Source organism: Vigna unguiculata, chromosome 3 (assembly GCF_004118075.2).
Source record: "Vigna unguiculata cultivar IT97K-499-35 chromosome 3, ASM411807v1, whole genome shotgun sequence".
Classification (NCBI taxonomy): Eukaryota; Viridiplantae; Streptophyta; class Magnoliopsida; order Fabales; family Fabaceae; genus Vigna; species Vigna unguiculata.
The window spans coordinates 28,787,149-28,813,701 of NC_040281.1; the positions used below are offsets into that span (position 1 = coordinate 28,787,149).

Here is a 26,553-nt window from a genome sequence, read left to right on the forward strand (position 1 = left end):
TAGAAATGAGAGTCTTCGTCAATCATCCCTCTCAAACTGAAACCTGGTTCGTATGATAATGAGAAAGTGAATATGTGTGTTTAGGTTACCTAATTCCATTCCGTCCGATGGAGTTCGAGGTGAAGGTGGTGGGAGGCATAGACTCCTGTTTTGTATCCCTTCCCCTCTCACTCATCCAAACTCTTCAGTCAACGCGCTCGACACCGCTTCCTGAAATCCTCGCTCTCGAGCTTCGCTCTCCTCCTCACACCTGGTTCGTCTCTTGGTCCGGCGCCACTTCTGATTCTTCCGCCATAGAGGTACGGAACTTCAACTTCTCCCCTTGCACCTTCTCACTCACTCGCTTTCAGTTTCAATTCTATATAAAGCCTCCAAAATAACTTGTGCAGGTTTCTTCTCGATTTGCGGAGTGCATTTCCTTGCCGAATCACGCTACTGTTCAAGTGAGAGCTGCTCCCAATGTGCCGCACGCTTCTCTCGTCACCATAGAGCCGAACACGGAGGATGACTGGGAAATTTTGGAGCTCAACGCCGACCTAGCCGAGGGTATAATCCTCAACCAGGTACGCAATGGAATTGGACACTTACTTTACCCCGGCTTACTACTATTCGATCGAAAGTAATTTAAAGTAGATATTGAAATTCAGTTGCATGTACTTGTTTTAAGACTAAAAGGTTACAACACTAAAAGGTTATCCAAATAAATTTTTTGAAGCAGAACAAACTCACAAGTTAAAATTATTTTATGCATAACTTAAATAATTTTTTTGGAGAAGCTAATAGGAGAGAACTTTTACAAGTTAACTTATGCATAAACTAATTTTATCTTATGGAAAAGCTTCTTCATTTGTCTTTATTTTCTTGTGAGATTTTATGGATAAATTTATTCTATCAAATCCTAATTATGGATTGGAATGTAACTATTGAGAATTTTGTCAGGTATGTCTTCGTTTTAATTGTAATAATTGCGGCATATGTTTTCTCTTTGTCATTGTTTGTTGCTGCTCTAATGTGTCCATTGCCATTGCTATTTAGTGAAATTTTGTGTGAATGTCTTAGGCACTAGTTTGATTAATAAAGAAGAAAATAAATTTTACATAAAAAAAAGATAAATGGGAGTGACTGTACAGACATGGGAGTGGAAATAGACACTCCCTTTCTTCTTTGGAAGATTAGTGGAGACCAAATGCTACTTTAACATCTAGAAAGAGAGAGAGAGAGAGAAAGTAGACATGCTAGGTGATATCATGTGATAGAATGAGAGACAGAGAGAAGTAATTGGTGTTGAAGGCGAGTATGATATATAGAGGTCTTTGTGTACCACCACTTTTCTTTATTTTCTTTCAGAGAACTTTTCATTTTGGATCTAAATACTATATTTTCTATTATTTAAACTATATTCTTTTGCCCCTTGTCTTTTCTACTGGCTATATGAAAAGGAAATCAGTCAGTTTGAGAAGAAATGAGTCTATTTGATCTCTCTATGTTACATTTATATAATGATGTGGGTAGCTTGATGCAGGTCAGGATTGTCTATGAAGGGATGAGATTTCCTTTGTGGTTGCATGGTCATACTGTCATCACATTTCAAGTGGCTTCTGTTGATCCGAAGAATGTGGTGGGTAAGATGATACCTATTTCTGTCTCTATAGTTCTTTGGTTTTATCATGTGCTTGATCTAAGCTGCAAATATCATTAATGACAATGTAGTTTTTGCTTTCATTTCACGTGTATACCCTTTTCATGTGTAAGCTAGAAATACCCTTTTGAACTATTGTGACAAACATGATAGAGACGTAGTTATCATATAGATGCCAAAATAAAAGTGCAAATGATGTTCTTCATAATCAGGGGTTTTCTCTTTCATCTTAAATCTAGGATATTTATTTGAGTTTTCCAGATGTGTTAGACACTGTTTGATTTGCTTCTACTGCTGCTTGGTGAGATCTATCCCAAATATGTATAGGAATTGGGCAGCATTATTGCTTTAGTGTATGGTGGTAGTCATATAATTTATTTTTTATATATTCAAGTCTTCTGCTTGTGAATTTATAGGTTGAATGATTTTACAGTATCTATCAAACATTTGGATAATTTATTATCAATGTGTCATTTTGTGTGTGGTGGATGAATTACCTTGCTATGAAACTGTCATAAATGGTTTATAAACAGTACATTTGATGATTTAGGGAAATATGTACTTAATTTGGGACTTAAATTTTCTCCTATACACATTTCTTTTCATTATTACTGTACAATATGATTGCTAACTTCTAAAATCTTATTAAGTAGGAGGGTATCTCATATTGGGGGTAGGTGAGAAGGTTGGTGTTGAGAACGTGCCTTTAGATGCTTCATAATTTAGGAACTTTTCAGACTTGTTTCAGTTTTAAATAAGTCAAATTTATTCTGTTTCAATTTGTTGTTAGTGGATTAACTATTCCCTATTTTTTAGCTAAGCTATCAGTGCAGTGGCTAGAATCGTGAAACCTGATATCTTAGTTTGTTTTTTCCTGAATGTATTTAAATTACATTGCATTAAAATAATAAAAGTGCAGCAGTTAGCAATATCAGTATTTTATTAGATTTGCATCTCTCTGTTTTTATCTCTGTTAAGAACTGCCTTTGTTCCTAAAAAGTCAACAGGTGGTATTATACATAATTATTTATTATTCTCTTATTCAGTGGATTCTTACTGTTCTAATGTAAACAAGTTTCTTTTGATTATCAATCTAACACCTGAGACTTTGACAGTGCAACTAATGCGAAAAACTAAAGTTGCTGTTGCTCCAAAAAGCCGCAAAAGAAGTTTGGATTCACCAGGAGATTCACGTCAAGACTCCTCTAATAAAGAACACACTTCTAAGATGCTGCTTCGTTTACAAGATCCAAAAGGATTATGTAGTACCAGTACTCATGTCCAAGGAGTTGACCTTAATGTAGGGCTTACTACTGTTGCTTTTGTTCACCCTGAAACAGCCAAAAAATACTCATTCAGCATGCTTCAGTTGGTTTTGATAGTACCCAGAGTTTCCAAGGAAAACGTTAACATTTCAAGAACTAATATTATGAAAAACAGAGGTGGTTCAAGTACTAATGAAGCTGAAAATGTATATACTGACAATATAGAATATCGACAAGCAATTGTTCAGTTGATGATTTCAGAATCTGTGGGTGAAGGACATGTGATGGTAGCTAAGTCTCTTCGCCTTTATTTGAGAGCTAGCCTACGTTCATGTATGTCAATTTATCCTAATATCCATCTTACTGGATCCTTTCTATTTAACAATCAATTGCAGGTTATTTTCTCATGAATTTAATTGTGTGGAATATTGCACCCAGCAAATTATTATTAAACGTATTTTATGTTTGGTGTTTAGGTTATCTGTTTCTATAGTTAGGAAACAATCAGTCTCTAATTGCATTTTGACTGTGCATCAAGCTGTCAGGCATTGATTAGGGAATAAGCTGTTTTTTATTTTGAAAAACTGTAGGTTTGCCCAGGTAAACAAACTTGAAATATGGCATTTGAAGAAATTTATAGTGGAAGGGTCTATGGAAGTTTGCTCCTTTTTTTGTGGATTTGTTGGTTTTAGCAAGAGTATAATTATAGATTTTCCAATGATATTAAGCTTAGTATCTCTGAGAATTTTTCCTCTCTCAGTGTTCAATGTATATTGCAGTTGAAAATTTATCTTCCTTCATTTTTTATATCTGATTTTAACAAGAATATTGCCTTTGTGATTGAATAGGGGTTTATTTGAAGGCATGCAATACTATTCTGGAAAAAAATATTCCTTCAACCTCTCTTTTTCCGTGTCAATTCAAACTACTAAGTCAGGAGAATTCTGTTGAGAAAGATGGTCTAAAAGTTTCTCATGACCGGAATAATCACATTGATAAAAAAGTCCAAGCGAAAGCTGCATCAGGTTTATTTGTGGATACTATAGATTGGTCAATCCAAAATAAAGTTCTAGAAGCTGTCTCCTATGAATCCAATTACAAAGCAGAGGAAGAAACTACAAATCAATCGCAGAATCACAGGGGATTACAGAATCTTGTAAGACTATGGTATATCACACAACTTAAGGCAATTACTTCTATTTCAGGTATGGAGGTTAGTTCCTTGATTATGGGTGATAAAACCTTGCTTCATTTTGAAGTAAGCTGTTACAAGCTTGGGAGTGATGGGAAGGCTCAGTTCGCCTATAGTCCTTCAGAGAATAGTAGCAATGCAGCTGAATTGTTGTTTTTATTGACATTTGGTGAAGAATATCTGCATAATGGGAAACTTCGTGCATATGAAGTTGGTCTTGGTGGAGAACATGATAACATTAATGTTGTGGACCTGAAGGTTTTTGAAAGGATGAAATTGTGTGATCCTGTGTCTATTATTTCTATAGAAGAGAGAACGTCTGAAGACAACATTAATTCAAATCTATCTCCCCTTGGCTGGATGGAGAAAACTGCGGATGATGTTATCAACAGTAGGTCAATTTTGGGGATGGGAGGTGGAGGGGGTGAAGTGCCTGTTACTTTTTCAATTGATTGTTCTCATGGCATTTTTTCCCCAATAAAAATCTTAATTGATCCTTCATGATTATTGTTAATAGATGTACCAAGCCAAGTAGGAAAATGTCCAAATGATATGTACAAAGATATAACCCTTGGCAATAAAGGATACAAAAAATGTTTGTACATAAAATTTAAGCATGACCATAACCTTTTCATATGTTGTTATGATTGATTGGGAAGGATACTGAAGGGAATTATTTATAGAGATCTCATGTGAATAACATCCCTGAGAATTTGATTTTTAGTTGAGCTCAGTGGTTTTTAATCCTGTTCTACCTGTTTTATCTGTTGAACTTATTTGTTGTGTAAGATTCCCTATTTTTCCTAGTTACTTTGGACTGTTAATATGGATGATTTGTTAGAATTTGGATTGAGGTATGCTTGATTCATCTGTTTTCCTCCTTGATGCCTGCTGCTCATTAATTTGAATTTATTCACGTAAATATCACTTGCATTCTGTGGCACTGAGATGCCCTTTGGTGATACTTAATTTGCTGCTTTTGCTGGCTGCAGGAATGTTGATATTGTTATGTTCGGCATCTGGTTTGTGGTTTGGCTCACACAACTTGCCACTCCCTGGACATGTTCTCATATATGGACCACCTGTGAGTACAACATAAACCTTCGTAAGTTCAATATAAAACATATATGGCTTTTAGAAAGTATATTTTTAGTCAAACTCAATCTTATAAAACTAATTTGTAAAGTTAGATTTGCATCTACTTATATATTATAATTTGACCATATCCCGCGACTCCACTTTTCATTTCATTGCTTGCTATCAATTTTGGCTAAAGTGTATTTTCAGTTTAGGATATATTGATAACTTGACTGATTAAAGATGTGGTAGCCTGTAAAAGTGCCAAGGAATAATTACCTTATGACAATAAAAGCTAAATTGGAAAACATACTAAGATATCTTTCTTCTTTTGTAATTTATCTTTGATAAATTTAAAGGAAAGTTGTATGGAATAGTTTACACCCGTTATTACTTTAGTATCTATTAGTAACTAGCTAACTTATGCTGACTGTTAGGTAGGTAGATGAGCTATAGTCTAGTCAGCATAGCTTGCATAGCAAGCTACTGAGTTGTATAAATACTGTTCTTTTACTTCAACGAGTAAAATTCATTTTCAGTTTGTGTTAACCTTTCTTTTTTAGCTTGGTTTTAGTTTCTTCATGAAGTGAGGCCTACTGAACCACCTCAAATTGGCTGAAGTTTGTTTTAGAGTTGCTTCACATCACATCACATCACATCACATCACAAAACTACTGTCTGCTGTGCTTATCTTTGAGTTGAGAATTTAGCTCTTCATATTAAGATTTCACATTATGCTTAGTGATTCTTTCATATCTACTTCATATTGTTGATCTGGCCACAAAAAAAGGTTACCAATCTGACGTGTGAATACAATGCATTTGACATTTAAATATTTTTCCCAGGGCTCTGGGAAAACTATATTAGCAAGAACTGTGGCAAAATCCCTTGAGAACCACGAAGACATCTTTGCACACATGTATTGATATTAATTCTAATTTAGTTGTTCCTTTATGATTTTCCCAATTATTGTAATTTTCAATTGGCTCCTGTTTAGATTTAATAATTTTAGCTTTCAATGTTATGCAGAATTTTTATTTCCTGCTCAAAATTTGCCCTTGAGAAGGTCCCAGTTATTCGCCAAGAACTTGCAAACCATGTAACTGAAGCTTTAAACCATGCTCCTTCTGTGGTTATCTTTGATGATCTTGATAGCATAATTTCTTCCCCTGACTCTGAAGGATCTCAGCAGTCAATATCTGTTGCTGGACTCACAGATTTTCTGGTTGACATCATGGATGAATATGGGGTAAGAAATACGCCTCAATTGTTACTCAATGCGGTTTCTCTGAAATGTTTATGTATGTTATTGTTCCTTGTCACCAATGTTGTTACACTTGAGGGTTGTAAGGGGATTGGAGAGGGGATAAAAAATCGTAACTCGACCCGTAAGAGTTATGTGTTGATGAAAACTTATGTTCATAAAAGGTGCATCATTAAAAAAAATATAAAGGATAAAATTAATTCATAAAATCGTTCATAACACAACTAAAAATAGGTTCATAATTCATAAAATGGTCATGCATAAAACAAATCAATTCATAAATGTTTAATACAAACAAAGGATCCAAGGAAATCTTTCATATCAGATGCAGGATAATGATCATCCACCTCCACATGATCTTCACTTTCATTAATTTCCTCTCCTCCATGACCTTCATCATTATAGATAATTGGAGGAACCTCCAAATCATCCATAGGTGCAGCAGCACCACCTCTACTAGCATCTCCATCTTCTCCAACTTCAACTAAGATGTCTTCATCGGAAGCAAGATCTTTAATGTTATAGCCCTTTGTTTTCCTAACATCCTTCTTCTTCAATTTTGAATTAGCCATCACAAAGACCACATCATTCATGGTCTTTTAATGTAATTAATTTCTTTTCTTGGTGTGGACTTAAATAATTATAAAATTAATTAACACATCATACTTGTAACATCCCAAAAACTGGATAATCTCAAATTAATAAAACATCACATACATGATTATTCAGAGAGTACGGAATTTAGGGTATAAAGATATACAATACGTCAGATATACCCAAATTACATGAAAATGGCTCCACACAGCCCAAACAGAAATACACTGGAAAAACAAATAATTATACTAGGTCTTGTTCAGACAAGAAAATCATAACTAATAAAATCCTTCAGCGATGGGCCTCATAGTGGGCCCAATATCCGTCCAATCCATCAAGATGTAGCATTTCCATCACCATTACCACTGCCAGGAGCCCTCCCATCTGCTCACATCAATAGAATCGATGATCATCGCAATAGGAGAAGAACCACATACAAGACAACTAAACAAGCAAACAGGGGTAAGCTAGTGTACATAACTCTTATATTACAACAATCAACATGCAAATCTCAGAGTCAAACATGAACAACAGACATTCACACATGGATTACCAAAATCAATTAAGACTCCCAAGACTTGACTATCCGGATACGCATAATGAGGCACCACCACGTGGCAGTGGAATTATGTCCTAGCAATGAGGCGTCACCGCGAGGCCTTCGCGGAATTATACCGGCACCACCACGTGGCATTCGTGAAATTACGCCCTGGAAAAAAAAGGCACCACCATGACACGCGCGTGGAATTACGTCCTTATGTTGAGGCACCACCAGGGACTCCCCTTACGAGGGTCCATGGGATTACGTTCAACTGATGAGGCGCCACCAAGATCTCTCACTACGAGAGCCATGGAATTACGCCCTACCCACACTTTATACATGTTCCACCCAACAATCAAGAATTTCCCATAGCATTAATATCATGTATAAACAACAAACCATACAACTCATGCTTCCCGATTCATACCCAATAAAGTAACATACCATTTCCATCTCAAACTCATATATTATCATGGCATCATCACGTAACCCCTCAAGTACAACATTTAGATCAGACAAGCAAGCCACACATCAGTACACCATTCAACAATAGCACCAAAACCTGCCGCAGTTTCGCTCAAGCTAACTTGTCTTGCTCAGGCAAGAGCTTGACAGGGAAACAGTGGGTGCAGCGAGGTCTCGCTCAGGCGAGACCACTCCTTGCCTAAAAAGAACGCACGTCGCCTAGGCGACAATTCGAGTAGCAAAATCCTGGTTGAGCCTCTGATAATCTCGCTTAGGCGAGACTAGCTCGCTTGGGCGAGAAAACCAGCACTCGCCACTGTTTTCTCGTACAGCAGCCAAAACCACGAACCAAAACATGCTTTAACTTAATCCAAATCAGACACAACGACAACCAAGCCATACAAACACGAAATGACAGCAAAACAACGGAAAAACACAAGCAACCGAAGGTCCTAGCTTTCCTTACCTGGAAAGGGCTGATAAGGGACTTTGGCAAGCAAACGTAGAGCACAACAACTCCGAGAATAGGCTTGGAAAACTGGAAAACAGTGGAACAAATCTTAAGATTGAGCCCACTACGAACCCTAATTGGAAAAACACGAAATATACCAAGGGAAATGTGATATGAGTTGGAGACTAACTTACATGCGCGAGAAGAAGTTGAACTATGGTGAAGACAAGGATGTCTCAAACCCTAGTAGAGAAACAGCAGTAGCAGCTCAAGGAAGTGCGGAAATCTGTTTTACGCAAAAAGCACCAGGATTAGGGTTTGGGCAAATTTAGGTCAGTTTTTCCCCTTCTGGGCCAGCCCTAAGGCCCAATGGTTAGGGGCAGCCTTAAGGAAAAGGGCAGCACGAAAAGTGGGCCTTACAATACTAGCCTCTAAAAAATAATTATAAAATCAATTTCATAAATTTAAATTCCTACTCTCTCAAAAGCACTCCAATTATGCTCAAAACCACTCCAATCATGCTCAAAAAGTGGATGAACTACAAGTCAAACTCAATACTCAAATAGCGAATCTTTGTAATTTTTTATGTTCATCACCATATGATTCCCACCATTGTGATTGGTTGCTGGACCAGACGATCTGATTGGTGGGGTTACCAATCTGAACAATGGCTCTGACGGCGACAACTGCGGTTGTGAAAAAAGTGTATATGGGTTACCAGGATTATCCCTCTTCTTAAGTCTTCAATAGGTTTTTTATCTTTACAGAACTTATGAATAGGTTAGTTCAATTAGCTTTCAATTTTTAATTGAAAAAATCATTTATGGGGAGATGAAAATTGTTTTTACTTTGCTGGTGTCTGCAATAGTCTAGTATGATAATGGATATGAAATTGGAATACAGACAGAGAAGGAGGATAGGATACCAGAGATAAGTAGATATGTTAATAGGAAGGAATTGGGAGAACATGAGAGAAAAAGCAATAAATCAACACATCACAGAATCAGACACATCAGACAACGGTAGAGCAGCAACCAATGAGCACAACAGATGACATCCCCGAAGAGATTTGGAGTTATTACTGAAAAGAGAGGTGGAAACTCAGTAGAAAGGGAAGGAAAACGTTTCTGATGTTGAACCATTCTGCCACAGTACAAATAAGAAGAAAAGGTAGAAACTCATTTCAGAGGTTGCTGAACTATGCAATACCAAAATGAATGAGGAATACAGAAGGCCATTAAGCTTGCCAGAGGCTTTGCATCATCAAGGTCCACCCACCTCCAGTCTTTGGTACTAGTCACTCCAAAATGTGGTGTGTCTTGGTGTAACCTTCGAGAAAGCTGATCACAATTTCAAAAACAGAGTGCAAAAGCAAATTACATGTTAAAAAAACAGAGTGCTTCTACTGTCGTCACTATCCACCATTGGCTCCATATGACATTTTCTCATCTTTGGCTGAAATCAGTGACCTATCTGTGTTATCTGAACTGCTGAACTACAGCCAAGACAGTCCCTGAGCTTTTACATGACCTTAGGTCACTACATGCTGACTTTGACTTTAAAAGTGTAAGAAAGAAAGAGGAAAGATTGTAGGGATTTGGTAGAGGATGTGAGGAAGAGATAGCTAACAATAATATATGATTAATAGGATCTAATATTGTGGTATAACAATAATATATACTTGAAAGGAATAATCTGAAAGAAAGAATTTTATTGTTTTGTTAATTCCACTGAAACAATACATCAACTTCTCTGTATATAGAGATCTCAAACCTTAAGTAATAATTACAAGAGATCTCTAGAATCTTCTAAGAGCTTCTAATAACTTCTAGTAATACATTTAATATACTACCAACAACTTTTAATATTGTATTTAGTATTTAACTAACAACACCCCCCCTCAAGTTGGTGAATGGATATCTATCATTCCCAGCTTGCATGTGAAATTATGAAATTGCTTAGTGGGAAGACCTTTCATGAACAGATCTATGCTAACTGAAGTCCAGATGGGATGTAGGAAGTAGTGATAAGGCTACTATCTAGTTTCATTTTAATAAAGTGTCGATCTATCTCTATGTATTTAGTCCTATCATGCTGAACTGGGTTGTGAGCAATGCTAATGGCTGATTTATTATCACAATAAAGGATCATAGGTTCTTCACATGCCACTTTAAGATCATTTAGGATAGTTCTCATCCATAGCAATTCACACACCCCTTGTGCCATAGCTCGGTATTCCGCTTCAGCACTAGACCTTGCAATAATATGTTGTTTCTTACTTCTCCAAGTCACCAAATTTCCACCCAAGAACATGTAGTATCCTGAAGTGGATTTTTTTTATCTATGATAGGCCTTGCATAATTCGCATCAGTATACACTTCCATCATTAACTTTTCATTTCTCTTAAACAATAATCCCCTTCCTGGACTTTTCTTCAAATATTGAAGAATCTTGTTTACAACCTACAAATGTCTCTCCCTTAGATTTTGCATGAACTGATAGCATAAGCTATGTTTGGTCTGGTGTGTGCTAAGTAGATGAGCTTCCCTACAAGTCTTTGATATTGGCCTTTATTTATTGTAGAATTGCCTTCATCATTCCCAATTCTATGGTTTTGTTCTATAGGAACTCCAGTAGTCTTGCAATTAATCATACCCATTTCTTTGAGAAGATCAATAACATACTTTCGTTGGGAGTAAAGATGCCTTTCTTTGAGTAAGCTACTTCTATCCCAAGAAAGTACTTCAATTTTCCTAGATCCTTCATTTCAAATTGGGCAGCAAGCTTTTCTTTCAAGATTTGTTTCTCATGTTCATCATCTCCTGCAACAATCATATCATCAACATAGACCAAGAGTAGTGTAAGTTTACCTTCTTGGGAATGTTTGATGAACAGGGTATGGTCACTTTGACTCTGTCGATACCCCATAGAGATCATAGCTTGAGTGAGTCTACCAAACCAAGCACGAGGGGATTGCTTAAGCCCATACAAAGCTTTCTTCAACCTGCACACTTTATTCCCTCCTTTAGTAGATCTAAAACCTGGAGGAATTTCCATGTATATTTCTTCCTCTATATTTCCATGCATGAAAGCATTTTTCACGTCAAATTGTTGCAATTCCAAACCAAAATAAGTTGCCAATGAGAGAATGATTCTAACCGTATTCATCTTTATCACCGGAGCAAATGTTTCCTAATAATCAACACCATCAGTCTGAGTATATCCTTTGGCAACTAACCTTGCTTTGTAACGGTCTAATGTGCCATCAAATTTATACTTTAGACTAAAAACCCATTTGCATCCCACTGAATTTTTATCTAGTGTTCTATCAATTTCCCATGTTTGGTTCTTTTCTAAGGCACTCATCTCTTCATTCATGGCTTAAATCATTGGACAAACCATTGATGCACATATTCACAATTGTGGATATGGATAGTAAAGGCCATGTAACTCACATTCGAGGTCAATTGTCTGACTTGATATTTGATCTTGCAAGCTAACCTTATTTCAAGTGAAGGTGAGAACAATATCTCGAGATTGTGTCTATTGGGCTGCAAATAGTAAATTAAAAGGGCAATTAGTTGATGTTGAATTTCCATACACCCCTTAACATCGAGGATTGGACATCTCTAGTGTGAGACTAGATATTGGAGAGTGGTCCAATAGTAGGTGGCATGACAAAACCAATAGACTTCACTCCAATAGACTTTGATACTATCTTACACAGTAGACTTTGAGCCTAACTCGATTTCGCATAACTGATTTGTAAGGTGAAGTTTGTATTTATTTATATTGTATAATTTGGCCTTAACTATACTTGGTGTGGGATCTCCAACAATATGCTTATGTTACTAGTTTATACAAAAAATAGAAGAAAATAATTTCTTATTTAGTCTCATTACGAACATCTTTGACATATATACATATACACACACACACACACACACACACACACATATATATATATATATACACACACACACATTGATTGGATAGTTTAGGAAACAAATCCCTGATATTGTGGGATTGATATTCTAGTAATGAAGCCAAGATACAACCAATTAGAGCTGTCAAAATGGGTTACCCGACCCACTATGGGTTGGCCACTTAATGAGCTAACCCAACCTGGCTCATTTATTAGTGAGCCAAAAAAATTCGAACCCGGTCCGGCCCACCACGGGTTGGTGGGTTAAACGGGTTGGCTAACTGGCTCACTTAATTAAGAAAAATACAATTTTTTTTCTTTCGTCCCAAAAATACTAAATATAAACTAAAATAACAAAAAATATTATGTTTGCATTTGCCAACCCAACCCAAATACAAAAAAATTATGTGACCCTTTATCTGCAGGTAGGTTGGTGAGTCAACCCGGCTCACCATGGGTTCAACCCGAGTCGGATTCTTGGTGGGGCGGGTCAAAAATTAATCCCGTACTGAAATTTGTAAAAGAATTTCAACCCAACCCGGTCTGAACCCATGGTGGGCCGGGTTGGCCCACAGATTCTAACCCACTTTGACAATTCTACAACTAATATACATAATTAAAACCAATAGGGATAAAAATCTGAAACTTCCTAAAATTTCTTGATAGAATAAAATTTAAAACTTCCTAAAATATGTCAACAATTTATAATAGGATAATTGAATATTCTGTAATTACGCTCTCTTCTATGAATTTAGTAGTTACATTGTGGTCTAAACACAAAATTCATGGTATGCCTTCTCAGTTTCTCTTTTCTCAATATCTTTCAAACCAACGACCCTTTGATATTTAGACCATATTTTCCTGTTTTGTTGCACTCATGCAGCAAGTGACTATACAATTAGGGATGGCAACAGGTCGGGCTGGACACGGATAGTGCCTCCCGTACCTCGACCCACAAAGAAAAAAAATTCACCCGCTACCCGTCCGTTTATCGGCTTAAAAAAATACTCGCGTATGTTTTTGAAACCTGCGGATACCCGTGGATAACCCGCATACCCACAAATATTTAACAAAAATATATATTTTATAAATTTTTTAAATAAAATTATAAAATTATAAAATATAATATAAATTAAATTTTAATTTTAATTAAATTTAACTTAATAAAATATAAATTAAATTATAATTTTAGTTTTTTGTAGATAATGAGTACCTGCAGGTACGGGTAGTATGATACCCCTACTCGACTCGTTTATAAGCGGATATTAAAATACCTGTTATCCGTTACCTGCGGGTAATAAATACCCACGCGTACTAACCACCCGTCGCAGATTATATTCGTGGATACCCGCGGGCACGAGTATTTTTGCCATCCTTATATACCATCTACGAGGTAGGTGCATAATTATGTTTTTGGTATCCGTGTCAGGTTTAGCTATATTTGGAATGAGCAACAAGATTTCCTAGCTTTGCTTTGTGGATTCATTTTTGCTTTCTCTCTACCATTACTTGTTACCTTTGGGAGTAGAATTTGAAGCGGAATGGTGACTTTTTAATCTTTGCCACACAATTCACATGATTCTGTCTTCCTGTTATAGACTAACTGTTGGATTTTCAGGAAGAAAAGAAAAACTACAGAAAAAGGGTCACCCCTTAATGTATTACTGGACTAAATGAAGCAAAACAGATTACTCAAAGGAGTTGTCTGTCCCCTTTCCTACTGGATACCCCAGCCACCACGAACTATTAGACCATGATTATCCCACTAAAACAAACAGAAAGTCTATTTATAAACATTCTATTTTTGAACTTCCTTCTATAATAAATTTGCCAAACTTTCTCCTCAACTGGAATTTTCTTTTCTAACATGAACAATAGTCCCTAAAGGAAAAAAGGCAATCAATTTGGGATCTTCTAAATATTTATGAAGATATTTATTATTTACAACCGTATGTCATCGCATTTCTTTTTGTACTGCCCTCTTATTTTGTCCGTACTTCCTACAAAATTGTTTCTAAAAGTGTACATACTTTACTAAATACAAATATTTTCCTCATCAAGACACTCTAGATAAAAGTTAGAGTTGTTCTACACCTGGTAGAAATAAACAGTCTTTCTGAAGCACATACTAATCACAAAAGATTGAGTCTTCTCTTTGTTGCTAAATCAATTTAGCACACACTTTTCTTTCTTGAATGCCATTTTGAATCTATTGCCTGTTGCACACTGAACAGGAGAAGAGGCAAAAATCATGTGGATTCGGACCAATAGCCTTCATAGCTTCTGCACAATCACTAGAAAAGATACCACAATCTTTAAGCTCTTCAGGTTTGATATTTTTGAATGTAATATGTGTGTCAGATTATAGTAAATTTGAACAGAATATTGACCATTATCTTTCATTTTTTATATCCATTTTGTTTCTCATCTTCAGGCAGCTGATTTCTTGATTCACTTTTTATTAGGAAGGTTTGACTTTCACATAAAGCTTCCTGCTCCTGCAGCCTCTGAGCGCAGGGCTATGTTGAAGCATGAAATACAGAGGCGTCACTTGCAGTGCGATGATGAGATCCTGCTTGACGTGGCTGTAAAATGTGATGGTTATGATGGTTATGATTTGGTATTCTACTTCTTTTAGATTTATCATGTAGGAAGTTATTTATTTGGCTTCACTGGTGTAAAAATTACTAAATGTCAGTTTTGTGAATGTTTTAGAATGTGGTTCTGTTTTTTATGTGCTGCATGAGTAGAGAAATTTAGAGAGAAGGAAAATAGGAAGTCTATGCATTTATGGTATAGATATTCATTCAGCTGCAGATTTCATGCTTTATATCATTAACGAGTTTGTTTTTTTAAGACAAACAAGAATAGAAAAACGGCACAGTTTGTGGGATTTACGGAAGCCCTTTTTTGAGTTAGGGTGTTATATTTTCTTTTCATTAAATTGTCATGGTGTAAGCCCTTTTATCAGTGGTAGAGGAAGAAAGGCAGGTGTTCGTGCATTTGTTCATGAAACATTCATTGAAATATTCCTGCACAAATTTCATTAGCATATGATCTAGATTAGAGATAAGAAAATTTAAGATTACTTTATCATAGCTTGAAAAACATAAAAAGATGTTTGTGTTCCTACAATATTTAATGGTTATTATTATTATTAATATTATCTAAGGGGCATCATTTACATTTGATGAACAACACTTGCTTATGTAGAAGTTTGGTTTTCAATCTGAGTATTATTAATTCATGAACTGTTGATTACTATGTATGAGCTGCAAGTATGCAAATATTTAATATCTTCCTTGCTTCCAGGAAATATTAGTTGACAGAACTGTTCATTCTGCTGTTCGCCGTTTTCTGCCATCTAATGCTTCCATTGATGTGCATGAGAGTCCAGCTATACTAAGGGAGGATTTCTCTCAGGCAATGCTTGATTTTCTTCCAGTTGCAATGCGTGATATTACAAAATCAGCTTCTGATGATGGCCGTTCTGGATGGGATGATGTGGGTGGTCTTGTTGACATTCGAAATGCTATTAAGGAGGTCTGACTTAGTGAAATGTTAGAATCTTGTTCTGTCACTAGATTTTATGTATCATGTGTTTTTCACTTACTCCCTTTGGATTCAAATATAAACAAATATATGGTCATGTTTATGGGACTTAGATATAAGAAAATTCCAATGAATTCAACCTTATTTAATGTTATTATCTCAAAAATACCCTTATGTTTAAATCGGGGCATCATCTCAATAAATATGACTAAGGATAATGTTGAAAATGTACTTTATTTGTTGAAATTAAGAACAACATTTAATGAACATAGCTGGCATTCTTAATCAGTGTAAAATTAGCTAATTTGTTTATATTTAAGTCCAGAGGTAGTATTGTTATATTTGTAAAATACTTGCGTAAGTCAAGTGGAGGACATATTTAATCCCGCAAAACTAGTTATTAAGGTGAGGCCTTCCTAAGCTTAGAAAACTAATGTAAGTCGTATCTCTAGTTGATAGAGGACTAACAATAAGGCAGCCTAATAACAATTATTTTTCTCTTTTGTTGTATGTTTACTCTATACTCTGACATTTCAATGATTTTACGTTGTTGGTTAAATTATTTCAGATGATAGAGCTGCCATCAAAGTTTCCAAAAATTTTTGCACAAGCACCTTTGAGGTTACGGTCAAATGTCCTTTTATATGGTCCTCCTGGTTGTGGCAAAACTCACATAGTTGGTGCTGCTGCTGCTGCTTCTTCACTTCGATTCATATCAGTAAAAGGGCCAGAGCTGTTAAACAAGTACATTGGTGCTTCTGAACAAGCTGTAAGAGACCAATAAGAACTTCTCTGGGTTATTATTGGTGTATGGTACTTTTGAATTTATTTAATTCTTTTTTAATCCTTATATTTTCTCAATTTCTCTGCATAAAATGAAAGGTTTTTCTGAAGGTTAATACATCTCAATTGACTAACTAGCTTTTTATACTGTCACTGGGAGCCATTTGATGATGAATGTCTTTTGTTAGGTGACGTAGGACGTTTCTTTGGTTGTCTATAATATATTTTAATATTTCAAATTAAAATTATTGATTTTGCATACAAGGTCTGGGTGTTGAATGCTGGTTTCAGGTTAGGGATATTTTCTCTAAAGCAGCAGCTGCAGCACCATGTCTACTTTTTTTTGATGAATTTGATTCTATTGCCCCCAAGAGAGGGCATGACAATACTGGAGTAACTGATCGAGTTGTTAATCAAGTCAGTATATATTTGTTGCTTTTTGAACTTTTACTTTCGTGAATAAAATCTGACTTCAGATGTTTCAATTTTCAGTTTTTGACTGAGTTAGATGGTGTTGAGATTTTAACTGGTGTATTTGTGTTTGCTGCAACAAGGTTAGTTTCTCATACATGTTTTCATTTGTCCCAAATAAAACAAAATTTTGATAGTGTCCATGGATGAAAGACTAGCTGAAAGGATATAAAGTTTAATGAAGACTGTAGTTCAATTGGCTTATACTTAATTTATATTAGTTACGTAGACAATTTCTGGTACAGGCTTTAGGATTAGTTTGGATAAACTTTTCAGCAAGCATTTATAGAATAAAATAGGAGTCTGAATGAATTAAACTTTGCAGTCCTGCAACTGCAATATTTTATGAACCAAAGAAAGATTTTATTGATCGAAAAGAGAAACGGAGAAAGAATACTTCTCGAATGCTTTCCCTTTCACAAAGGATTCTTCCTTTTACAAAGAGCAAAGCTTAATTATCAAATATTACCGGACAAAATGAATCCTTCACCTTACATCCTCCTACTTTTTTAGCTCACTAATTATCTCAACTGTTGCATCTTATTATAACTCCTAATAAATTTTGATATATGAGATATTTTTCATTTATCAAGCTTCTCTTCTAAGCTGGAATAATGATTTGGCTACGATTAGTTTACAATTGACCCTTGTTTGTGGTGACTATTTCTTGTGATAGTAAGAACAAATGGAAAATGGATATTAATCATTGGTTATTATAATATCTGTTTTTCGTGAAAGCAGTAGACCAGATTTACTTGATGCTGCACTGTTGAGACCTGGTAGGTTAGATCGTCTTCTATTCTGTGACTTTCCATCATGGCACGAGAGATTGGAAATTATTGCTGTACTTTCTAGAAAGGTATGTGTTAGCATGACTTCTATGAGTATTGTCGATGTTTTGTTTCTTGTTTGCAAATTGCTCATGATATCTTGTTGGGGTTCTTAATATACAAGGTAAATAAATGTTTTGGATTGAATGTTTTACCTGTTCATACGTTATGCAATAGAATCAGGGTTATAATGTTAGCAAAAGCATGAGAAAATATCATATGTATCTGATGCCTACTAGTTCACTACATCCACCTAGAGTCAATAGTAATTGTTGTTCAGTTAAAGAGAGAAAGGGACTTGAACTATGTAAGGAAATAAAGAATTATTTTAGTTAAGGAAGTGGAGTTTAAACTTAACTCAATCTCATAAAACTGGCTAGATAAAGTGAGGTTTGCACCAGGGATGATAACATGCAGGTGTGGGTTTCATTATCTCATCCCATTCCCGTAATAAAAATTCATTCTCGTCTCCAAACCCAACGGGTACACAATTTTTGTTCCATCCCCATCCCTCGGGTAGATTCATACCCATGTTTGTATTGTTCTAAATATCAATTAAATCATTTCTATAAAGAATAAAAATCCCAGCAAAGAAATCAAGATATTATCGCAATATTCAATATAAAAGAACATATTCTCTTTTCTTCGAGATATCAAATATTAAGAAAAATATTATAATTGTATAAATCTCAAATTAGGGTATCAAGTAACTAGAGAAAATTCAAAGAATTACATAAATACTAAACAATTACACATAACTAAAATTCCATAATAACCAACACATCTATTAATTTTGCAAACAGTTTGAGTTTCACTTGCATTCGATCCACCCACATATAGAAAAAAAGAAGAAAAATTAGATATGATATGATAAATGAAATTGAAAAATTTAGTCACTAAAATATAATATACCTTCATTAGATATTTTAGTAAATTATGGATATTTTAGTAATTTAAATAAAGATGTAAATGCCGACGGGATGTGTATTGGGACAGGGACGGGACGAATATGTACATACCCATTCCATTCCTATACCCAATTTAAAAATCTGGTATTACCCATATCTATACTAAGTCAATGCGGAGATTTTCCCTAAAAAACGGGGACGAGTTCGAATAATATCTACAGGATGGGCTTTTTTGTCACAACCTCCTATTTCGAAGGTCTATTAAAGAAGAAACAAGGTAAAAGGAAAATACAGTTGTTTGTTTTACTTAAAACAACTGTAAAATCTGTTAGTAGTTATGTTATGGGGAAGCTTGTATATACAGATGTGTTTTGGGGGGAGGATAGTAAAATGAGTGAATAGTAGGAGGTTTCTGTACCCTCGAATTGCCAGAGGTGTTTCTGTAATAATTCTGAAACTTCTATATGAAATTCTCAGTTTTCTCTGTTTGAGTTTTCTTTCTTGTTTCTGAGTTTGTGATCCAGTTTCTCTAATATACTATTGTTTGGCCATATCTCTGGTCAATGTGGAATCTTCAATAAACAACAATCATACAATTACATTGTCATTATGATACAGATCCACACCACAAAAACAAGCAACAAAAGAGAATAGGTGAATGAAATATAAGTCAGGTCTGAGATTTATCTGCAAAAGAAGAAAATACAGCAAAGATAATCAATCCCACTGCCCAGAGCTAGGCTCCTCTAGACTTACCAACAAGGTTCTCTATTCAACAAACAGCAAAACAACCGCCCTCTCCTACTCTCCACACCTGATACTAATAATAGAAAAATATTCCTCCTCTCTCTCTCTCCTCTAACTAACCACTCTTCTAATCCGACAACGTCATTATCCTGGTTCTTCTTTCTCACATATGCCCTTCCCCATCTTGAATTGTGCTTCAGTTCATGGGCTACAGTCTCATTGGGCGCCCATTTACTTTTTGGCCCCATCACATTACCTCTATTTCTAACATTCAAACCCTTTAAAATAAAGTAATTACGCCAAAATGAATAGCAAGATTATAAAGATATTTTCTCCTAATTGCTGCATAGATATTGAGGATATTTTTATTCCATTAATAATCCACTATTTACAATACTCCTTCTCAAGTTGGAAAATGAATATAATCATTTCCAACTTGCCTACAAGATCCTAGAGTTTGCCCTAAGGAAGTCCTTTAGTGAAAATGTCCTCTATTCGAAATCCTGTTGGCACATGTGTTGTAACGACAAGACCTTTGTCAAGATTATCTTTGATAGAGTTTCCCAATTTCAATGTTTTGTCTTATCAAGTTGTACTGACTTATGGACAATATTTTAGACACATTATTTCATGAACAATTCTACAATGAGACAAAAATGTAGAAAGTTCATAATTCACATATTTAGTACCATTCCTACATTTGATTCTTTTGATGTTTTTTTCTAAATTGATTCAAACAATATGAGAAAAATTAACAAAGATTTCAAAGACCTCAGTTGGCAATGCCATTGCCACGTCACATTGACAGTACCATATGACATGATACTGACTTGACATGTGGACAATTTTTTTCTTAAAAAATTAAAAAAATAAATTAAAAAATTAAAAGAATAAAAGAATAAATAAAAAAAATTAAAAAATAAAGACAAAAAATAATGAACCGACACGTGACATATTTTTAACTTTGTTGGTACAACACTAACTGAAACGACCAAATTACATCAATTTTTCAAAAATTGGAGTCTATTTGAGACAATTGGGGGACCAATTTGAAATATCATAACGAAAATTAGGACCAAAAGCTTATTTAAACCTTACAACAATCAAGATAAAAATATTTTGAGCTATAGTAATTAGGAAAAATATCTTTAGAATTTTCTTATTCATTTCAACACATTCTTATTGCCTTATTTAAAAAAAAAAAATTATTATAAATATAGATGGTGAGAATCTAATTAGTATGATTGTTATCAATAAAATAAATCTTTATTTCCTTACATAGTTCAATTAATACACCGTAAGATCTTTAATCCTACAAGATCTCTTACACTACTTGTGAATCCTATTTTAAGATAACACCCTTAACAACCCTAGTAAAAAACTAAACACCTACAGGATTACAAAATTAAGGAACAAGGTCATTTGAACAAATTTCAACTCAAAATATTGTAAAGAAAAGCAATGGTGATCTTCTAAATCTATGATCTTGATGACATTGAATCAGATAAAAAAATTCCAAGAATTGTTTTTCAACTAGCAAGACTAATCTCTATGTTTTAGAAAGGTTTTTGAACTTTCATAATTTGATTGCATGAAGATAACTAGAGATTACTTGCTTAGGTAGCTAATAGTTTAAATGGGTCAAAAACTGTTTTAATCCATTAAAACAGAACTTCGATACTCGTTTGCTCATTTTAATTCATTAAAACATCTTTTTAATCCATTAAAATCATTTAAATACTTTAGTGATTTTAATCAATTGAAATGTCAATTTAATTGGTTAAAACAAGATTCACGACCTGAAATGCTTAAAACAAAGTTTTAATTGAGTAAAATGCTCTTCCCAAAAACCTAAAAAACTTAAAAACATTTTAACATATTAAAAAGAACTATAATCCATGAAAACAAATTTAAACATTCCAACCACTGTTCAAACACTTCCGAACTAAAATATCCACTTAGTCAAATCAAGATCAATAATAAGTAATTACTTAGAATGCATCTAAACGATATGTTACAACCCAAACCCGACATCAAACTCAATATCAACATCTCCAACACTTGCATCATGGTCAATGTACAGGTTGGTAGCGTCAAATCTCAAGCTCCATCCTTCCTTCAAGCCTCTATACCAAGAAAAAGTAAATATACAATCTCAAAAACTCTAAGGTTGTTGTCTAGTTCTCTGGGGCCTTTGTGGTTGAATCTTAACTTTTTCACTATTCATATTGCATATGTTGCTGAATCCAAACTTTATGTTCCTCGTACCAAATTTTCTTTATTCCCTCTTGTTTTGATCACTTCACTTGCAAAATACGTTGTGACCTCCATTTTTGTGGTTGTCACTGTCAACTTTGTTCTTCTTATGGTTGTCACCACCAACTTTGTTATTTCCAACGACCAACTGACTGATTTCTCCTCTAAAATTCTCAAGGGATCTCGTTTAGATTGTATTGATAATAAGTGTGGTGCATATAATACATAGGCTCCAATTTGAGGAGTGTCAAAGATATGAATATATGGAAATAGGGAAATAGTGTATAGCTTTAATTTAGGGATTATGTTATATGTTTCTTTCTTTCCCTAATTGTATCTTACTAATAATTATAAATTATCATGTCTGTCCAATATGCACAATTCTTTTAATCAATTCTATAGTCGCCATGGAGAGTCAAGCCCTATTGAGGTTCTAGTGTAGAAATTTCACTGGCTTTCACTTCTATAGATGAGATTGAATTCCACATAAGATATGTGCACACCGCAAAATGTCAAGTTGGTCATTAACCTACCCTAATTTTGAATTTTAATATTTTCATGTTTGACAAGGGAGGATTATTGTTAGTCTTACGCCTTCTATTAGTAGTGGGAAGTTCCACTTTCACCTCATATAATTAACATTAATAATTTATCAAACAAAATCCTTTTCTAATTTAATTAAACTGAGTCTTTTTAATTATTCAGTTGGCAATGGACAAAGATATTGATTTGACTACAATAGCTAATATGACTGAGGGATTCAGTGGAGCTGATCTCCAAGCTCTCCTCTCAGATGCGCAGCTTGCAGCAGTTCATGATGTTCTGGACAACGTGGATGCCTTAAGGACAGAAAAAACACCCGTTATTACTGATGCTCTTCTAAAGTTCACAGCATCCAAGGCTAGACCATCTGTTTCAGAAGAAGAGAAGAGAAGACTCTACAATATATATCACCAGTTCCTGGATTCAAAGAGATCTGTCGCTGCCCAGGTTTTTCCCTTCTCCCGTGAACTAGTATGAGTTTCGCTTTTATAATCTCTTCAGTTTAACAAAATTGTGTTCGCACTGTGTTTTGTGGATGAGTAGGAACTTGTTGGTTGTAGATTATTAGGTATATTGATACCCATGAGCTTTGATTGATGTTGAATAAAAAAAGTTAGCTCTCGGAATTGACAACTATATCATCTTCGGTGCAATTGCTTCCTGCACCTTCATGTTTTCTCCCTGGATCTCCATACATTGTGATAAATGTAAAAAGCATTCATTCATACAGTTTTATCGGGAAATTTCTGGTTTGAATGATCTAAAAATTTTCTGTATTGTATAATTTATAATGTAAAGGATTAGGTGTTGTATTTCGAGTTACACAATGCAGAAGTAAGAAAAGTTAATTTCGGATTGTAGAATTCAAAATACATTTTTTATTTGTGCCATTTGTTGGGTTTAAAATAAACATAAATGAACTAGTTGTTGGAGTCTTAATAATAGTTAAGGAGTTAGCCATTGTGGGTAGTTAATGAGTTAGCCGTTTTGGATAGTTAGTGTACTAGCAGTTTATAGTCCTTGTGAGCACAACAAACAGAAAATTGAGTCTATAAATTGTATCGTGAATTATATGAATGAACAACAACAACAAGAAGTGAATCAAGTTTTTTCACAAGAGTTGAGAGTTGTTGTCTAAAAAGTGGTATCAAGAGCTAGTTAACTTGAGTGTCTGAGTGGAAAAAAAGGAAGCTAGAGAGAGCTTGAGTGTTTGAAAAGAGAGTGAGATGGCTAGTCTTACAAAGAGTGTATTCCTGCCTAAGTTGACAAAGGGGGTCAACTATGACAATTGGAGTCTAAAGATAAAGGCTCTTCTTGGCTCCAAGAAAAGTGGAAGGTGGTTGAAGATGGTTTTGAAGAACCAGCCAACACTGTGAATTGGTCAAATAACCAATTGAAAGAAGCTCTTGTGAAGTACAAGGCAGCTTTGTACATCTTGTACCAAGCTGTGGACAAGTTTGGCTTTGAGAAGATTGCAAGTGTCAAATCTTCAAAAGAAGCGTGGGATATTTTGGAGAAGGTGTATAAGGGTGATGACCGAGTGAAGCAAGTGCGACTTCAGATGCTCAAGGGTGAGCTAGAGAGCATGAGAGAGAAGGAGACTGAAGGAGTAGCCGAGTACATAACTTGGTTGAAACCTTTGCAAACCAACTTGCTAGAAACGGAGAGACTATGCCCGCTAGCCAAGTTGTGGAGAAGATTCTTAGGTCATTGACCAACAATTTCAAGAATGTGGTGTGCGCGATTGAAGAATCCAAGGACTTGTCAACGCTCACGGTTGAAGAGCTTGTCGAGTCCCTTGAGGCGTATGAGCAACGGAAGAAGAAGAAGGTTGAGCCACTTGATCAACTACTCCAAATGAAGGGAAAGACTCAAAACACTCAAGGAAGAGGAAGATACCGAGGAGGTATAGGAAGTGATTCTAGTGGTAGAAGCCGAGGACAGGAAGAGAAAGAACAATCCGGTCAACAAAATTGGCATGGAAGTGGACGAGGTCCATGGAGAGGAGATTGATCAAGCAATTTAAACACTGAGTGCTTCAAGTGTTGGCAAGTATGGCCATTATGCAAAGGAGTGCTACTCGTACAAGTTTTTCAGTTAAGTCCGGACATATTTCCAAATATTTTCGGTCCGAGAGCGAAATGAAGAGACGATAAACCTCACAGAAGAAGTTAAAGAAGAAGTGGCGTTGTTGATGATGACGTGTAGCTCGAGGGTCGACCACAAGAAAGTGGAGAACTCGACAAGAAGTCATAATAAACTAATGTTGGAGTACCATGTGATAATTTTAATCCTATATTCATAATCTACATGTCAAATAGTTGGACCTCAAACTCATGTTAGACTTATAATAGTCACTTATTCAAACACTTTCCTTTTCAATTAGATTGTATCTAACTTTACAGTCCAACTACAGGAATCTAGGACATTATTTGCTTCTTTATGCTCTTGATATCCCAAATGGTTAGTGACTTGTTATCTATGTGACTCAATTTGGTCTTTATAGATACCTCATTGTCAGTAATGAAGTTTAGAGTTATTGTGTTCAGACTTTTAGAATCTGGATAATTTTCTACGTCAATTAGGACCAGATAGAAGGAATGAAGTTTATCTAAGGAAAGAAGAGGTAGGTGTATAGGTGGAGATGTTAAGTATATTAATATTTAAACATTTTTCCTTTAGTTCATATTATTTTATTTTTGTTTAGTCCATTTAAATTTATTATTTTGTTTTTAATCCATGTATATGTCAGTTTTCGTATAAGTCTCAATTATGTCAGCTTGATGTCATCTCCATTAATCACTTCAGTATTTTTGTAATGGATACTAATGACAAGAACAAAAACTCAGATTTTTTTAGGGACAAAAACATTTAATCTAATCCTGAATGCTCTAAATTTTATACTTGTCTAAATTATCATTAATTTTAAAATCACTAAATCTGTCACGAATTATCTTGAGTGACTGAAAATGATGATGTAACCTTTAAATGTGAAAGTATAGATGATAGGCGGTTGTGTGATATTGACTTGAATTATGTTAATGGAGTTGTTTTTGTTTGGTTTCTCAAATTACACTTCTATACGTGTAAGCTATCTAAACTCTTATTCACAAGTGGTTTAGATGGCTAGGCGTAATTCATTTCGTTCGAAATATGTTAGTGCAAATGCCATGCGATCTATGTTTTATTCGGTAAATAATCACATGCGATCTATGTTTTTCTCTTTATCCTTGTCACCAATGCAAAATCTCTAATTTGTTATAATTGGTTAACATAATTTCTGCAGTCAAGAGACTCGAAAGGAAAGAAGGCAACTTTAGCTTGACAGGTCAAAGATTCATGTGGTGGAAGATGTTCTTTGGTATTAATTTCTCTGAAATGTCTTCTCTTTTCATGTGCACATCTTTAATAGTAAACTTGTATAGTTCAACTCATCATTTGTTGTATTTGATAATGTAAAATCTCCTAGCAATATTACAAAAAATTTCTCAAATTTTATTTTTGGTTTGTGAAATTGCAGGCAGCAATTGAAGTAAGCCCTTAAATGACCTTCCGTCAGTGTATATATCAATAGAATTATGACAAATTACACAATAAAAATGTATTTTTGTTGTAGTCTCACAAAGATTGTCAAGATATGTAACGAAAATGATTTTTTGTATCATTTATTTACACTATTTATTGTTATGCACACCGAAATTTTTTTTCTAATCGATATTTTTATTGTAAATGAACTTGAATAGTAAATGCAGGGTGGCTGTAGCATAGCCAAGATATCTGGTTAATTCCGCAGCATGCCAAACACTTAAATTAGACCTGCAATTACTTCCTACACTTTAGGATGATAGAAATTTGATCAATTTAAGAGGTATATTATAGAAAAAGAAGCTTGTGGAAGTATGTCCTACTGTGATTCAAATTTGTAATTCATAGAAGACCTATGAAAAACAAAATCATTTTGCGAAAGAAATTAGAAAATGGGTTGAGAAATGAGAAAGAACATGTCACTTTTTTAAAGAATACTCAATGGATAAGTGCATGAATATTCAT

General features: G+C 34.8%; 1 protein-coding gene across 4 annotated transcripts; it reads left to right on the top strand.

Annotated features, from left to right (window-relative positions):
- Window positions 1–26,214, top strand: LOC114177495 (peroxisome biogenesis protein 1). 4 transcript variants are annotated; one of them, XM_028062868.1, is made up of 18 exons: window positions 3–299; window positions 390–563; window positions 1,523–1,622; window positions 2,755–3,237; window positions 3,753–4,487; window positions 5,089–5,180; window positions 6,019–6,092; window positions 6,203–6,422; window positions 14,648–14,741; window positions 14,879–15,033; window positions 15,726–15,956; window positions 16,534–16,734; window positions 17,040–17,165; window positions 17,241–17,302; window positions 17,961–18,078; window positions 22,666–22,950; window positions 25,790–25,864; window positions 26,024–26,214. In XM_028062868.1, the coding sequence occupies exons 1-17, from the start codon at window positions 108–110 to the stop codon at window positions 25,826–25,828; spliced, it is 3,381 nt and encodes a 1,126-aa protein (XP_027918669.1). In that variant the 5' UTR covers window positions 3–107; the 3' UTR covers window positions 25,829–25,864; window positions 26,024–26,214. The 4 variants fall into 4 exon arrangements, 3 of the variants coding, with proteins under 3 accessions (XP_027918669.1, XP_027918671.1, XP_027918670.1); XR_003603135.1 differs by having other exon boundaries at window positions 1–299; window positions 22,754–22,950; window positions 25,790–26,214; XM_028062870.1 differs by lacking the exon at window positions 3–299 and having other exon boundaries at window positions 1,523–1,618.
- The last annotated feature ends 339 nt before the right edge of the window (window positions 26,215–26,553 follow it).

Bases quoted from the DNA above. Each gene is read 5' to 3' on its own strand.
- LOC114177495 (XM_028062868.1), top strand. From the start codon at position 108: ATGGAGTTCGAGGTGAAGGTGGTGGGAGGCATAGACTCCTGTTTTGTA. The intron at 6,423-14,647 runs GTAAGAAATACG...CACACTGAACAG, and splicing joins ACATCATGGATGAATATGGG to GAGAAGAGGCAAAAATCATG. The intron at 17,303-17,960 runs GTTAGTTTCTCA...TCGTGAAAGCAG, and splicing joins TTTGTGTTTGCTGCAACAAG to TAGACCAGATTTACTTGATG.